The sequence below is a fragment of the Cervus elaphus genome, chromosome 3 (genome assembly GCF_910594005.1).
Source record: "Cervus elaphus chromosome 3, mCerEla1.1, whole genome shotgun sequence".
In the NCBI taxonomy this organism is placed as follows: domain Eukaryota; kingdom Metazoa; phylum Chordata; class Mammalia; order Artiodactyla; family Cervidae; genus Cervus; species Cervus elaphus.
Genome location: NC_057817.1, coordinates 28,807,639 through 28,825,327, shown reverse-complemented (window position 1 = coordinate 28,825,327; position 17,689 = coordinate 28,807,639). Strand labels below are relative to the sequence as shown.

The window sequence follows — 17,689 nt, the reverse complement described above, 5'->3', positions numbered from 1 at the left end:
AATTATAATCTGAATTTTGCTGATACAGATTTTCCTGATAATCAGCAGAGGGTGAACTCTTTTATGTATGTCTTTATATCATGAGTTTGAACAGTAGGTCTTTATAAACCAGTGAAAAGAAAATGTCCTTTAATTTTCTGTTTTTTTTCTTCCTTGTGGGAGAGAGAAAGTTATCTTCCAAAGTAGAAATAGAGACTTATTTTGTTATACATGCCTACATGCCAAGACACTTAAACTTTTAGATTTTCTCAGAGAGAAGGCTGGTTCCAAGTGTTATTGTAGTTTCTGAGACTCCTGGGTGATAAAGCAAGTTCTGTGGCAGATTTGCTTATCTTAAATGATAAGCTTCTCACTATAAGGAATCAAATTTAGTATCCTTTTTATTTAGTGTACTGTTTAGTATCAAACAGGTTGATTGCCATGTATTTTCTATGGTGCACAAAGGGGCACAAAAAATTGACTATCTGAACTAATGGAAGGAATAAAAAAACATAGAAAACAGTCTCTGCAGACAATATTAAAGAAAAATATAATTGTATGACAAACATTATAACTTCCCTATGATAGTAGGGGATTTTCACACAACTCTTTTATTATTGGCATATTAAGGAGATGAAAAATTAGTAAAGATTTATAATGTTTGCCTTTCCAGTAAGTGGCCTGAGGTGATCTCTAAAAATAGTGCGCTATTCACTCGACCCAGAAAACCCCACAAAATCATGCAAATCAGGAGGTTCAAATCTTTGTGTTCACTTTAAGAACACTTGTGGAACTGCCCAGGCCATAATGGGTATGCATATCCGAAGAGCCACCAAGTATCTGAAGGGTGTCACATTTTTGTTTTGTTTTGTTTTTTCATTTATTTTTATTAGTTGGAGGCTAATTACTTTACAATATTGTAGTGGTTTTTGCCATATATTGACGTGAATCAGCCATGGATTTACATGTGTTCCCCATCCCGATCCCCTCCCACCTCCCTCCCCACCCCATCCCTCTGGGTCATCCCAGTGCACCAGCCCCGAGCACTTGTCTCATGAGGATGTCGCTTTAAAGGAGCAATGTGTGCCGTTCTGTCGTTACAATGGTGGAGCTGGGAGGTGTGCACAGGCCAAACAGTGGAGCTGGATGCAGGGTCGGCGGCCCAAAGACGGGTGCTGAAAAGACGGGTGCTGAATTTTTACTGCACATGCTCAAAAATGCAGAGAGTAATGCTGAACTTAAGGGCTTAGATGTAGATTCTCTGGTCACTGAGCACATCCAGGTGAACAAAGCCCCCAAGACGTGGCATAGGACTTACAGAGCTCAGGATCAACCCCTACATGAGCTCTCCCTGCCACACTGAGATGATCCTTACTGAAAAAGAACAGATAGTTCCTAAACCAGAAAAGGAGGTGGCACAGAAGAAAAAGAAATCCCAGAAAAAACTGAAGAAACAAAAACTTATGGCCCGGGAATAAATGCCACAGAAAATAAATGAAAATAAAAGTGTTGGTTGTTAAAAAAAAAAATTATAATGTTTGAATTAGAAAGCTTGATTTAATAGCCAAATCAAAAAATTCTGCACCCCAAAATCAGACACTTTCATCTTTTCAAGTACAGGTAGAACCTTTATAAAAACTGACCGCTTAACTAGGCCATAAAGAAAATCTCCAAGTTCAAAGGACAGGTAATGTACAGACTATATACTCTGATTACAATTAATTTAGGAATAAGAGAGATGGGAATATGATGGAATAAGGAGGTCGGCAAATCCTCATCCCCCAACATAAGCATGAATTGGAAAAAAACTCAAAAACTGTCAAAAGCAACCATTTCAGAGCCCTGGAAATAAAAATGCCCAATAAATTGAGGAGTATTTGTTTATTATAAGCATCTAGAAATTTGGGAAAAAAGAGGAACTTGTAGTTTTCTTGCTGTGGCTGCTCCTAACTCCCTTTCAGATCAGTGTAATAGCTTTATCAAGACCATGAGGATTATGGGGAGAAAGGATCTTGCTACCAGAGGATAAGGACTTGATTTGGAGTAGTAGTTGATAATCCAGGCCAGCATCGCTGTCAATGAAAGTAATTGATTCAAAAAACTAAATAAAAATTTTAAAAAATAAATTTTAAACAAGTATTGGACTCAGCAAGAGATGAATGGGGGAAACACACAGCTCTGCTGGTCTGGGATTGTGATCCTAGATGAAGCCAGGAGTGGAAAAGTTCAGAAATTTGACAAGAAGAACCTCAAAATGAGACAGCTACAGAATGGCTAGATAAGCTCTCTAAACATCCTTGGTTTACTGGGAAACATACATGTATACACGTGTGGGGAGAAAAACCTGAGAGAGCTTAGCATAAAGTGAAAACCAAGGCAGACTTGAAATCTGACTGAACTCTGAACACACTCCCCAAACCATACATAGATTGATCAGCAGAGGATGAAAGCCCAAATCATTAACTGATAAGTAAACTATGGAGACATACGGGTAAGCCCTGTGAAGGCAGGTTAAAAGGTAAAAATCAGAATTAAAAAACAGCAGAGACATCAACAGTCACACAGTGTGTGACACACAGATTCTACAATTTAAGTCCAGGCAAGTTATTTTTAAGAAAACACAACAACAGTGTTGAGAAGAGAATCAAAACCCAGAGTTGTTACAGTACATTAATCTGAAAATGCACAATTTTCAACAGAAATACTGTAAGACATCCAAAAAACTAAGAGAAAAAAAAAAAAAACCACAGAAATGTGACCTATACTCAGGGGGGGAAAGTAGTCAATAGAAACTGACTCTGGACAGGTTTAGATGTTGAATACAGCAAAGACTTCAAAGAAGCTCTTTAAATATGTTTGACAAGTTAAACAGAAATTATTGTTCAAAGAATTAAAAACGTGATGACAATGACTTAACAAATAGGGAATGCCTGTGGAGAAATAAACAATTTAAAAAAGAACCGAATGGAAATTCTAGAGATTTGATATGGCACAAGAAAGCACCTGTGAACTTAAACTACAGAAACAGAAATAATATAATCTGGAGAAAACAGAGAAAAAATTCTTGAAGAAAAATAAACACACTCAGAGAGGCCTGTGACACAACATCAAGTATACCAGCATACATATAGTGGGATTTCTGGAAAGGAAAGAAAGAAAAAATGGGGACCAAAAAATAGCTGAAGAAAATAATGGCCCCAAACTACCTGAATTTCATGGAAAAAAGAAAACACAAAACTTTAATTTATAATAAAGAAGCTCAACGAATCCCAATTAAGATTTTGAAAAGACTAAAAATGTGCAAAACATGTATACTTAAAACTACAAAATGTTACACGGGGAAATTAAAGAAGACCTAATAAATGGAAAGACATATCACATTCCACATTCATGGATTCAAAGACTCAATATTGTTAATATGGCTATTATCCTCAGATTGACCCATATATTCAGTGCAATCCCTATCAAAATCCCAGCAAGGTTTTTCATACAATTTGACAAGTTGATCCTAAAATGTATATGGAAAGGCAAAGAACCCAGAATAGTCAAAAAGTTTTTTTGAAGAACAACAAAACTAAGTTACTCTACCTAATTTAAAAGTATTCTAGAACTACAGCCATTAAGACAGTATGGTATTGATTTATTTTCTGGTAGCATGTTTCGAATTTTCTATATATAGTATCATGTCATCTGCAGATACTGACAGTTTTACTTCTTCCTTTCCAATTTGGATTCCTTTTATTTCTTTTTCCTCTTCAATTGCTATGACTAGGACTTCCAAAACTATGTTGAATAAAAGTGGCAAGAGTGGGCATCCTTGTCTTGTTCCTCATCTTAGAAGGAATGCTTTTAGCTTTTCACCATTGAGTATGATGTTAGTTATGGCCTTTATTATACTGAAGTATGTTCCCTCTATGCCCGCTTTCTGGAGAGCTCTTATTGTAAACTGAAGTTGAATTTTATAAAAATTCGTCTGTATCTATTGAGATGGTCATATTGTTTTTATTTTTCAATTTGTTAATACAATGTATCACACCGATCATTTTACGGACCTTGGAAAATCCTTGCATCCCTGGGATGAATCCCACTTGATCATGATATATGATCCTCCTAATGCATTGTTGGATTCTCTTTGCTAGTACTTTGTGAAGGATTTTTGCATTTATGTTCATCAGTGATACTGCCCTGTAATTTTCTCTTTTTTGTGATATCTTTGTCTGGTCTTGGTATCAGGTGATGGGGTCTCATAGAGTGAGTTTGGAAGTGTTCCCATGCAAGTTTTTGGAATAATTTCAGAAAGATTTTAACTATTCTTTAAATATTTGGTAGAATTCAACTGTGAAGGCATCTGGTATTTGTTTTCTGGGAGTTTTTAAATTATTGATTCACTTTCAATACTGCTAATTCAAATTTGGTTTCTTTTTGGTTCAGTCTTGAGAGATTGTACCTGTCTAAGAATTTGCCCCTGTCTTCTAAGGTATCCATTTTATTGGTGTATATTTGCTTGTAGTAGTCTCTTATGATCCTTTGTATTTCTGCAGTGCTGGTTGATTAAACATAGCAGAGATCAATGGAACACAATACAGAGTCCAAAAACACCCTCAAACAACCCAACTTATATTTATGACTAACTGATTTATTTATACAAAATTCCTAGAAAAGGCAAACCTACAGAGACAGCAATTCTATCAGTCATTTTCTGAGTATGAGGCTGGAGATGAGAATTGACTACAATTGGACATGGAAGTATCCTAAAACTGGATGTGGGCCTGGTATAAGTTTACCAAAAATCATTGAATTGCTTGCTGTCTTACAGTGTGAGAATTGAATGTAAATTAAACATAAGTAAAACTTCTTTAAAAATGACCAAAAGAATTTAAATCACACATTTGAAATTTTTTAAATATACTACTAAATAACTCATATGTCAAAGAAGAAATAATAATAATCTTAATCATTATAACTAGATAATAATGTATATCAGTTCAGTTCAGTCGCTCAGTTGTGACCAACTCTTTGCGACTCCAAGTACCGCAGGATGCCAGGCTTCCCTGTTCATTACCAGGGAAGTTTACTCAAACTCATGTCCATCGAGTCGGTGATGCTATCCAACCATCTCATCCTCTGTTGTCCCCTTCTCCTCCCACCTTCAATCTTTCCCAGCATAAGGGTCTTTTCCAATAGTCAGCTCTTTGCATCAGGTGGCCAAAGTATTGGAGTTTCAGCTTCAGCATCAGTCCTTCCAATGAATATTCAGGACTGATTTCCTTTAGGATGGACTGGTTGGAGCTCCCTGCAGTCAAAGGGATTCTCAACAGTCTTCTCCAACACCACAGTTCAAAAGCACCAATTCTTTGGTGCTCAGCTTTCTTTATAGTCCAACTGTCACATCCATACATGACTTCTGGAAAAACCATAGCTTTGACTAGACAGACTTTTGTTGGCAAAGTATGTCTCTGCTTTTTAATATGGTGTCTAGGTTGGTCATAATTTTTCTTCCAAGGATCGAGCACCTTTTAATTTCATGGCTGCAGTCACCATCTACAGTGATTTTGGAGCCCCCAAAAATAAAGTCAGCCACTGTTTCCCCATCTATTTGCCATGAAGTGATGGGATCGGATGCCATGATCTTAGTTTTCTGAATGTTAAGCTTTAAGACAACTTTTTCACTCTCCTCTTTCACTTTCATCAAGAGGCTCTTTAGTTCTTCTTCACTTTCTGCCATAAGGGTGGTGTCAGCTGCATATCTGAGGTTATTGATATTCCTCCCAGCAATCTTGATTCCTGCTTGTGCTTCTTCCAGCCCAGCGTTTCTCATTATGTACTCTGCATATAAGTCAAATAAGCAGGGTAACAATATACAGCCTTGACGTACTCCTTTTCCTATTTGGAACCAGTCTGTTGTTCCATGAATGTCCAGTTCTAACTGTTGCTTCCTGACCTGCATACAGGTTTCTCAAGAGGCAGGTCAGGTGGTCTGGTATTCCCATCTCTTTCAGAATTTTCCAGTTTGTTGTGATCCACACAGTCAAAGGCTTTGGCATAGTCAATAAAGCAGATGTTTTTCTGGAACTCTCTTGCTTTTTCAATGATCCAAGAGATGTTGGCAATTTGATCTCTGGTTCCTCTGCCTTTTCTAAAACCAGCTTGAACATCTGGAAGTTCACAGTTCACGTACTGTTGAAGCCTGGCTTGAGAATTTTGAGCATTACTTTGCTAGTGTGTGAGATGAGTGCAATTGTGCGGTAGTTTGAGCAGTCTTTGGCATTGCCTTCTTTGGGATTTTGAAAACTGACCTTTTCCAGTCCTGTGGCCACTGCTGAGTTTTCCAAATTTGCTGGCGTATTGAGTGCAGCACTTTCACAGCATCATCTTTTAGGGTTTGAAATAGCTCAGCTGGAATTCCATCACTTCCACTAGCTTTGTTCATAGTGATGCTTCCTAAGGCCCACTTGACTTTGCATTCCAAGATGTCTGGCTCTAGGTGAGTGATCACAACATCTGGTTATCTGGGTCATGAAGATCTTTTTTGTATAGTTCTTCTGTGTATTCTTGCCACCTCTTCTTATCTGCTTCTGTTAGGTCCATACCATTTCTGTCCTTTGTTGTGCCCATCTTTGCATGAAATGTTCCCTTGGTATCTCTAATTTTCTTGAAGAGATCTCTAGTCTTTCTCATTCTGCTGTTTTCCTCTATTTCTTTGCATTGATCACTGAGGAAGGCTTTCTTATCTCTTCTCTTTGGAACTCTGCATTCAAATGGGTATATCTTTCCTTTTCTCCTGTGTTTTTTGCTTCTCTTCTTTTCTCAGCTGTTTGTAAGGCCTCCTCAGACAACCATTTTGCCTTCTTGAATTTCTTCTTCTTGGGGATGGTCTTGATCACTGCCTGCTGTATAATGTCAATAACCTCCGTCCATAGTTCTTCAGGCACTCTGTTTATCAGATCTAATCCCTTGAATTTGTTTGGCACTTCTAGTGTATAATCATAAGGGATCTGATTTAGGTCATACCTGAATAGTCTAGTGGTTTTCCCTACTTTCTTCAATATAAGTCTGAATTTGGCAATAAGGAGTTCGTGATCTGAGCTGCAGTCAGCTCTCGGTCTTGTTTTTGCTGACTATATAGAGTTTCTCCATCTTTGGCTGCAAAGAATATAATCAATCTGATTTCGGTATTTACCATCTGGTGGTGTCCATGTGTAGAGTCTTCTCTTGTGTTGTTGGAAGAGGGTGTTTGTAATTGATCAGTATTGTATTTGTGCAGGAATATTCTAAGTGACCAGTGGAACAGAACAGAAAACACAGGCATCTATTTCTGGACTCTCTTTCTCCTATTCACTTTGAAAATCTCTAGTTATTTTGAATAACCCTACACCAATCAACATTCAGAAAACTACGATCATGGCATCTGGTCCCATCACCTCATGGCAAATAGATGGGGAAACAGTGGAAACGGTGACAGACTTTATTTTGGGGGGCTCCAAAATCACTGCAGATGGTGACTGCAGCCATGAAATTAAAAGACGCTTACTCCTTGCAAGGAAAGTTATGACCAACCTAGACAGCATATTAAAAAGCAAAGACATTACTTTGCCAACAAAGGTCCATCTAGTCAAGGCTACGGTTTTTCCAGTGGTCATGTATGGATATGAGAGCTGGACTGTGAAGAAAGCAGAGCACCAAAAAATTGATGCTTTTGAACTATGGTGTTGGAGAAGACTCTTGAGAGTCCCTTGGACTGCAAGGAGATCCAACCAGTCCATCCTAAAGGAGATGAGTCCTGGGTGTTCATTGGAAGGACTGATGCTGAAGCTGAAACTCCAATACTTTGGCTACCTCATGCGAAGAGTTGACTCATTGGAAAAGACCCTGATGCTGGGAATGATTGGGGGCAGGAGGAGAAGGGGACGACAGAGGATGAGATGGCTGGATGGCATCACCAATTCGATGGAAATGAGTTTGAGTAAACTCCAGGAGTTGGTGATGGACAGGGAGGCCTGGTGTGCTGTGATTCATGGGGTTGCAAAGAGTTGGACGCGATTGAGCTACTGAACTGACTGACTGACTGACACCAATACCACACTGGATTAGTATTGTTCGTAAATCAGGCGGTAGGTTTACAGACGTTCATTTCATTATTATATCTGGTTAATGTTTATGTTACATATATTCTTTTACATACAGTCAGTATTACTTTAATTATTTGAAAACAAAGGGTAGAAATGCGTCTTTCCTCTAGGAAGCCTTGATCCAGGAATTTGGATGTCATTAGATATACTTTATTTCTATCTCCTATTCTTATTCTCTATCCATGTTGACTTTACTTTCTCAGGCTGCCTGTCCTCATAAGTGTGGAACTATGGCTGCAGGCTGATTTGAACTTATATTAATAGCTAATCATGTGACTAGGGTGAAACAGATTCTTCTCTGGTAGCTCCAGTTAAAAAATGCTGGATAAGTCTGGATCAGTATTCCAATTGACTAGGCTTATACCAAATATAGTTACCTCTAGACTAATTCCAGGAGAATGGAATTCTGTGAATGGAACAGTTTGGTCATTTTCCCACTTGCAGTGAAGGGGAAAATGTCATTACTTGAAAAGCTGAGGAAGAATGTGGCGCACATAAAATATTCAGCTTCCACATGTGACAACTGCAATTCTGAGACAGCCTGATGGTATCAGATGCTGCTGTTACAGTAGCTTTTCTGTGGATAAATCTTAGAATAATCTGAAGTTTTATCTTGGATCTGCCTATCTTTTCTGTAGCAAAGAACCACTTTATGTTCAAGAATAAGCAGAGAAGTACATGAATTAGAAATCTGCTTTATTTTCACGTTCAACATTTTGCAAGACAGCATCATTAGAAAATTTAATTAAAATTATTCACAACTTACAACATAAGACTGACCTCAGCATTTACCTCTTTAGCCCTTGACAATTTTTATAGTTTTATTTTGTAACACTACAGATCCTTCTGTGAAACCTCCAAGAAACACAAGAGAGCAAAGATTAAAAAACAGTAACCTGAAATTCCTACTATCTAGAGATAACTATCATTAGGACTTGGTAGACTTTCTTTCACTGTATCTCCAGGCATACATACATGCATACATATCTGGATACAATTTTACACAATTGTTCAATCAGTCACTATGGAAAGAAAACCTGTTGAACATGAACATTTTATATTGCTGTCAAAATGTCTGCTCTCCAAAATAATTTAACTGGTATTTTTTGTTGTTGTTATTAATAGGTAATGCTACCAATGAATTACATGAAGCAGAAGTGCATTATATTTCTCGAAGTTTCTGTAATTCTGAGATGAGCTATGGGGGTATAGTTCCTAACACTTCATTTTGTGCAGGTGATGAAGATGGAATTTTTGATTCTTGCAGGGTAAGACCAAATAATTTTCCTTAGCAATATTTTCTAAAGACAGAAGGAAACGTGAACAAGTCTTTGATCACTTTCTGGTGAAGTCTTAATTCTCAAGTCTAAATTATTTTTCTCCTTTTTAACTATTCCAACAATCCAAATCATCATGCTTGCCTGATTCTTTGGTTTCTACAATCACGATCAACCTTAAGAAATATTTGCCTTGAATCTTGTTTTTTCATTACCACCTTTATTGAGATACAATTTACAATTCACCCATTTAAAGTATAAAACTCAGTGTGGGATTTTATATTTAGAGTAGTGCAACCATTACCATAATCTAATTTTTAGAACACTTTTGCAACCCCCCTCAAAAAAAAAAAAAGAAAAACTCTTCCCACTAAGGCAACCATTAGTCTGTAGAGATTTGCCTATTCTGGAAATTTCCTATGAACAGGATCATTCAATTTGTGGTCTTCTGTTACTGGGTTCTTTAACTCAGCATAATGTTTTCAAGGTTCGTCTCCATTATAGCATGTATACCTTATTCACTTTATTGCCAAATAATATACCATGGTTTGGATATGTCACATTTTATTAATCCATCCATTTGTAGATAGACATTTAAGCTATTTTTGCTTTTTTGGCTATTACAAATAACATGGCTATAAATATTTGTGTACATGTTTTTATGTGTAAGTATGTTTTTATTTCTCTTGGAAATTCCACCTAGGAGTGGAACTGCTGAGTTAATGCTTAACCTTTTGAAGAACTGTCAAACTGTATTCCAAAGTGCCTACACCATTTTACATTCTTATGCAACAATGTGAGAGTTCTTCTGTTTTTTATTGGAATATAGTCGATTTACAATGTTGTGTTAGTTTCAGGTATAGAGCAAAGTGAATCAGTTATATATATATATATATATATATATATATATATATATATATACACACACACACGTATATTCACTTTTTTAAGGTTCTTTCCTCATATAGGTCATTACAGAACATTGAGTAGAGTTCCCTGTGCTGTATAGCAGGTTCTTTAGTTATCTGCTTTAATTTTATTTTTTTAATCTGCTTTAAATTTAGTCGTGTGTATATGTTAATCCCAATCTCCCAGTTTACCCCTCCCCATTTAGCCCCTGCTAAACCAAAACTTTGTTTTCTACATCTGTGACTCTAATTCTGTTGTGTAACCAAGTTCATTTGCACTCCTTTTTTTAGATTTCACATATAAGCAATATCATATAATTGTCTCTCTGTGTCTGACTTACTTCACTCAGTATGACAGTCTCTAGGTTCATCCATGTCGCTGCAAATAGCATTACCTTTTTAATGGCTGAGTAATATTCCATTGTATATATGTATCACATATTCTTTATCCATTCCTCTGTTGATGAACACTTAGGTTGTTTCTGTGTCCTGACTATTATAAACAGTGATGCAATGAACATTGCAGTACATGTAATCTTTTTGAAGTATAGTTTTCTCTGGGTATATGCCCAGGAGTGGGATTGCTGAGTCATATGGTAGTTCTAGTTTTAGTTTTTAAAGTAACCTCTATACTGTTTTCCACAGTAGCTATACCAATTTATAGTCCCACTAACAGTGTAAAAGGGTTCCTTTTTCTCCACACCTTCTCCAGTATTTACTGTTTGTAGATTTTCTGACGATAGCCATTGTGACTGGTGTGAGGTGATACTTCATGGTGGTTTTGATTTGCATTTCTCTAATATTGATAATTAGTAAAGTTGAGCATCTTTTCATCTGCCTTTTGGCCATCTCAGCAATGTATCAGTTCAATTCAGTTGTTTCCAACTCTTTGCGACCCCATGGACTGCAGCACGCCAGGCCTCCCTGTCCATCGCCAACTCCCGGAGTTTACTCAAACTCATGTCCATTGATTTGGTGATGCCATCCAACCATCTCATCCTCTTTCGTCCCCTTCTCCTCCCACCTTCAATCTTTCCCAGCATCAGAGTCTTTTCAAATGAGTCAGTTCTTTGCATCAGGTGGCCAAAGCATTGGAGTTTCAGCTTCAGCATCGGTCCATCCAGTGAATATTCAGGACTGATTTCCTTTAGGATGGACTGGTTGGAGTTCCCTGCAGTCCAAGGGACTCTCAACAGTCTTCTCCAACACCACAGTCCTTACGCATCAATTCTTCGGCATTCAGCTTTCTTTATAGTCCAACTCTCACATCCATACATGACTCCTGGAAAAACCAAAGCTTTGACTAGATGGACCTTTGTTGGCAAAGTAATGTCTCTGCTTTTTAATATGTCTAGGTTGGTCATAACTTTCCTTCCAAGGAGTAAGCGTCTTTTAATTTCATGGCTGCAGTCACCATCTGCAGTGATTTTGGAGCCCCCCAAAATAAAGTCTCTCACTGTTTCCACTGTTTCCCCATCTATTTGCCATGAAGTGATGGGATCAGATGCCATGATCTTAATTTTCTGAATGTTGAGCTTTAAGCCAACTTTTTCACTCTCCTCTTTCACTTTCATCAAGAGGCTCTTTAATTCTTCTTCACTTTCTGCCATAAGGGTGGTGTCATCTGCATATCTCAGGTTATTGATATTTCTCCCAGCAATCTTGATTCCAGCTTGTGCTTCCTCCAGCTCAGCATTTCTCATGATGTACTCTGCATATAAGTTGAACAAGCAGGGTGTTAATTTACAGCCTTGACGTACTCCTTTTCCTATTTGGAACCAGTCTGTTGTTCAGTGTCCAGTTCTAACTGTTGCTTCCTGACCTGCATACAGGTTTCTCAGGAGGCAGGTCAGGTGGTCTGGTATTCCCATCTCTTTCAGAATTTTCCACAGTTAGTTGTGATCCACACAGTAAAGGCTTTGGCCTAGTCAATAAAGCAGAAGGAGATGTTTTTCTGGAACTCTTTTGCTTTTTCGATGATCTCTGGTTCCTCTGCCTTTTCTAAAACCAGATTGAACATCTGGAAGTTCACAGTTCACATACTGTTGAAGCCGGCTTGGAGAATTTTGAGCATTACTTTGCTAGTGTGTGAGATGAGTGCAATTGTGTGGTAGTTTGAATATTCTTTGGCACTGCCTTTCTTTGGGATTGGAATGAAAACTGACCTTTTCCAGCCCTGTGGCCACTGCTGAGTTTTCCAAATTTGCTGGCATATTGAGTGCAGCACTTTCACAGCTTCATCTTTTAGGATTTGAAATAACTCAACTGGAATTCCATCACCTCCACTAGCTTTGTTCCTAGTGATGCTTCCTAAGGCCCACTTGACTTCACATTTCAGGATTCTGGCTCTAGGTGAGTGATCACACCATCGTGATTATCTGGGTTTCTAATTTCTCCACATCTTTGTCAGCACTTGTTATTGTCTATCTTTTTTTAAATAGAAATACAATGAATTTTCAATATTGTGTTAGTTTTGGGTGTACAGCAGATTGATTCAGTTATATGTGTATATTTTTCCAGATTATTTTCCATTATAGGTTATTACAAGATACCAAATATAGTCCCCTGTTCTATATAGTAAATCCTTCTTGCTTATCTATTTTATGTATAGTAGTTTGTATCTGTGAATCCCATACTTCTAAATAATTTATTCCTCTCTCTATCCCTTTCCCCTCTGGTAATCATAAGTTTATTTTCTATGTCTGTGAGTTTGTTTCTGTCTCGTTTAACGATTTTTAAAAACAGTTTTATTTATTTTTGGCTGTGCTGGGTCTTCATCGCTATGCAGGCTTTAGCCGTGGTGAGTTGGAGCTACTCTTTGTTGCAGTGTGCAGGCTTCCCATTGCGGTGGCTTCTCTTGTTGCTCAGCAAGAGCTCCAGGCACGCAGGCTTCAGCAGCTGTGGCACACGGGCTCAGCATGCGGCTCCTGGGCTCTAGCGCACAGGCTCAGTAGTTGTGGTACACGGGCTTAGTTGCTCCACAGCATGTGGGATCTTCCCTGACCTGGGATCACCCCGTGTCTCCTGCATTGGCAAGCAGATTCTTTACCCCTGGGCCACCAGGGAAGGACCGTCTTTGATTTTTTTTTTTTTTTACATGGCTGCGCTAGGTCTTAATTGTGGCACTCGGGATCTTCAATCTTCACTGCGGGATCTTTAGTTGTGCCAACTGAACTCTCAGATCTGGGAAGTGGGATCTAGTTCCCTGACCAGGGATTGAACTCAGGTCCCCTGGACTGGGAGCACAGAGTCTTAGCCACTAGACCACCAGGGAAGTCCCATCGTGTTTTTTCTATTTTTCTCACTTTTTGTTTTTGGCTGTCCTGGGTCTTCTTTCTGCACATGGGCTTTCTCCAGTTGCAGCGAGAGGGGAATACTCTCTAGTTGCAGTGTACAGGCTCCTTATTGCAGCAGCTTCTCTTGTTGCAGAGCACAGGCTCTAGAGGGTGCAGGCTTCAGGAGTTGCAGCATGCAGGCTCCAGAGCAGGGGCTCAGTAGTTGTCTCATCCGGGCTTAGTTGCCCTGCAACCTGTGAAATTTTCCAGAACCAGGGATCAAACCCATGTCCCCTGTATCAGCAGGTGGATTCTCAACCATTGGATCACCAGGGAATTCCCATCTTTGATTTTTTTTTTAACAAAATCCAATTTATCTGTTTTTTGTTTTGTCCCTGTGCTTTTTAAATCTTTCTTTATTCCTCTTTTTTCTTCACTGCTTCTAAATCTACCAGCACATCACTCCCAAACAGTGTCCTATGCTCTGATCTCTTCCTACTCATTTTGATTTCTGCTATTCAGGGTTTATCTTTCCTGTATCCTTTTCCTTAAAAATCTTACCGACTCAAAAAAAAAAAAAAAAAAAAATCTTACCGAGTAGAAGAATTCAATCTAATTTCATTCATAAGTGAAACTTTCTCATTGTCAAAAAATAATTTTTAATGCTTGAAAACACCTTAGAAACATGGTCCTTAAACTTTAAGCATTAAAACAGTTATCTCAGTGTCCTTATTGTTTTGAATGATTAATCCTCTTCAGTAATGGTGCTTCAGTGTATTAACAGTCTAGTATAAACTATGACAGGGATTTGTCATTTGTAATACCATTAAATGTTAGCTGCTCAGTCATGTAGACTCTGTGATCCCATGAACTGTAACCCACCAGGCTCCTCTGTCTATGGAATTCTCCAGGCAAGAGTACTAGAGTGGGTTGCCATGCCCTTCTCCAGGGGATCTTTCTGACTCAGGGATCGAACCCCGGTCTCCTGCATTGTATGCTTAGATATTTATTCCTATGATCCCGCACCAGTCAATGTCAACACTTAGAAAGATGCCGGGTCTCGCAAGATGCCCATTCACTCCTGTCCTCTAGTTAGCAAACCACACACACACCTAAATGAATCCATTATATATCGTAGTTCTACCATTCCTACACAGCATTAGTACAAGTATTTTTAATAGGCAATATTTATAGTATTTTTCACAGCTCCTAAATTATATTCCTCCTGAGTAACTACACTAAAAAATCCAAACAATTCGATTTATAGTATTTTGGTTCAAAACTATGCAGGTGGAAGGTTTATCCACCAGCTATATGGTTCCTCAAAAATAACAGGCCAGACTGAATACCTGTTTCAGTTGAATATAAAACTGAAAATCTATGCATCTGTATAAGTTGGAAGTTAAAAATGTATATTTATATAAATATATGATTAATGTGATTAATTTATTCCAGATTTATTGTTGTTTAAGGACTAATGGAAGTAACTAATACTATTTTGGGACTTTTTTAATAGGGTGATAGTGGTGGACCATTAATGTGCTACCTACCAGAACGTAAACGATATTTTGTAATGGGAATTACCAGTTACGGATATGGCTGTGGTCGAAAAAATTTTCCTGGTGTCTATAATGCACCATCCTTCAACCAAAAGTGGCTGACAGAGCAACTCTACCAGTCAAGCGATAAAGGCATATTTAATATAAATATTCTACTTGGACAGGTCCTTCTAGCCTTAGGTTCTGTTGTCTTACTTGCAACTCCATAAAAAAATTCTGAAGAATCTTTATTTTGCATCGTGTCCCTTTCCATGTTCTACATAATGAAAATCATTTATTCTTTTGACAAATAATTGCCCATTTTAGAGTTCTCATGTGAACATTTTTTGGAATAAAAGGATTGTGACATATTAGATAAGTGATTACAAATTTGGCACTCAATCACATTCTTCCTTGATGTATCTCGTTATACTTTATAATCATAATTTTGCATTTGGAATATCTTCCTAGAGTTGTATAAACAGCTAAATATATACTTTATGTATATAAATGTCAAATAATAAAGAGTTAATAATTAAAGAAAAGTTGGTTTTTGTTAAATTAATAAAAACTTTTAAGTTAGGTTTTATTTTATTCAAAAACATTTGGTTGTATGATATATATTGTTTGAATTATCATCTTGTTTCTGACTCTCAAAGGATATTTGAAGAAGTAAGTATCTGCCTATTATTCAAATTCTAATTAGAACTATTTAATATTAATACTTCCTTTCTGATGCCAAGAGAGAATTGTGGTGCAAACACCTCCAAATACTTTACTTTTTATTTAGAAATGTATACTAAGACTTTTTTTTTGGCAAACATTATAACCTACTTTCTGGACGTTATTTTCTTGAAGCCCATGCTAAAAGTCTATATTCCTTGGGCCCTTGAATTAACTGTGAGGAGAGGTGACTGAGAAGCATGCTCAGAAAGGAAGAATACCAACCTGGGATTAAATTTATGATGACTAATCTATAATATGAATTATTAAAACAAAAAAGACAGGATTAGGATCTACTCACATCTCCCTTAAACTTTGGAGAACTCACACATAAAGGAGAAATAATTATTTTCTCATCCTTCCTTTTAACGTTCAACCAGTTAAAACCATGTATTTTTGTTGTTTTGTTTTGCTTAGCTTTAACCTAATTTTAGGGTTTAACTGAAAGTAAGCATGAGTTTTCCATCAGTTAATTCCCTTGGGGATCATCAGCAGTTTAATGTTCAAGGGGTAGAAAATTGATTTTTTTATAGACATGTGAGCAACATTCAGGGGATACTGACTCTTCTTTTTCGAAGGAGACCCTAGTTTATCCATTGACAAGGTCTAATAAGCAATTAGTGGGTGATGCTTCTATAACAATCAGTATAATACATTAGTCATTTTCTGTTTATTCTACCTGACTATCATTCAGATTCACTTGATAAGCCCTGGATATTAATGTTAAGAAACTCTGCAAAAAAAAAAAAAGAAACTCTGCAAAATGTATTGACAGCACTGGAGGGAAAATCCTTGCTTTTCAATTCAAAGGTATGTCCTACTTACTGCTTAGGTCTGCCTATCTAATCAGGCAGCATCTATTATCTGCAACCTCTTATCTTTTTGCCCAGTTTAGTTCACTTATTTCAGCCAATCAGAATTCAGTTATATAACATTTCTCTCCACCACAAGAGACTATTATAGGATAGATTTTGGAACCCAAGACAGACTTTGTTTCAAACTTCATTCTGTTAACTTAGTATTTGTAAGAGTTGGGACGATTATTGATACCTACTTGGCGCCAGTGTTGTGATGATTAAACAAGTTGATTATACAAAGTTTTGATATACTGAAGGTGCTCAGTTCCTATTATTATTATCCCAGGTAGCACTAGGGGTAAAGAACCCACCTGCCAGTGCAGGAGATATAAGTGATGCAGGTTTGATCCCTGGGTTGGGAAGATCCCCTGGAGGAGGAAATGGCAACCCACTCCAGTATTCTTGCCTGCAGAATCCTGCGGACAGAGGAGCCTGGCAGGCTACTGCCCACATGGTCGCACAGAGTCAGACACGACTGATGCAATTAAGCACACACATGATTCATACAGTCTTTTATTATATAGATAGATATATATATCAGATAGATACCTTATTTCTTTCAAAATCTGAACAACTTACTAGAACAAAGGACTTCTTATTACTTATAAACTCAAATTTTAAAGTATATTATTTTTAACATAAAAGAAGCAGACTCACAGATAGAGTGGTTACCAGTTTGGGGTGAGGACAATATAGAGGTGGAGAGTGGGAGGTCACAAACTACTGGGTATAAGATAGGTTCAAGGATGTACTGTACAACATAGGGAATACAGCCAATATTTCATAATGGAAAGCGGAAAGTTACCTTTAAAAACTGTATAAAATACGGCAGTTCCCTGGTGGTTCAGTGGTTAAGACTCGGTGCCATCACTGCTGTGGTCTGGATTCAATCCCTACCAGGGAACTAAGATCCCACAAGCTGTGTGGTGCAGCAAATACAATATTTTATAAAATTAAAAAATCAAAGTATACTATTATAAATTTTATTTTTCCAATTCCCAAA

At 37.5% G+C, this 17,689-nt stretch overlaps 1 protein-coding gene across 1 annotated transcript in view; it reads left to right on the top strand.

Annotated features, from left to right (window-relative positions):
• Positions 1 to 15,336, top strand: part of TMPRSS12 (transmembrane serine protease 12) — a 28,970-nt gene extending 13,634 nt beyond the window's left edge. The window contains exons 4-5 of the mRNA XM_043891252.1: positions 9,234 to 9,376; positions 15,085 to 15,336. Of these exons, the coding sequence (XP_043747187.1) occupies positions 9,234 to 9,376; positions 15,085 to 15,336 (395 nt within the window). The remainder of the gene's footprint in view (positions 1 to 9,233; positions 9,377 to 15,084) is intronic.
• The last annotated feature ends 2,353 nt before the right edge of the window (positions 15,337 to 17,689 follow it).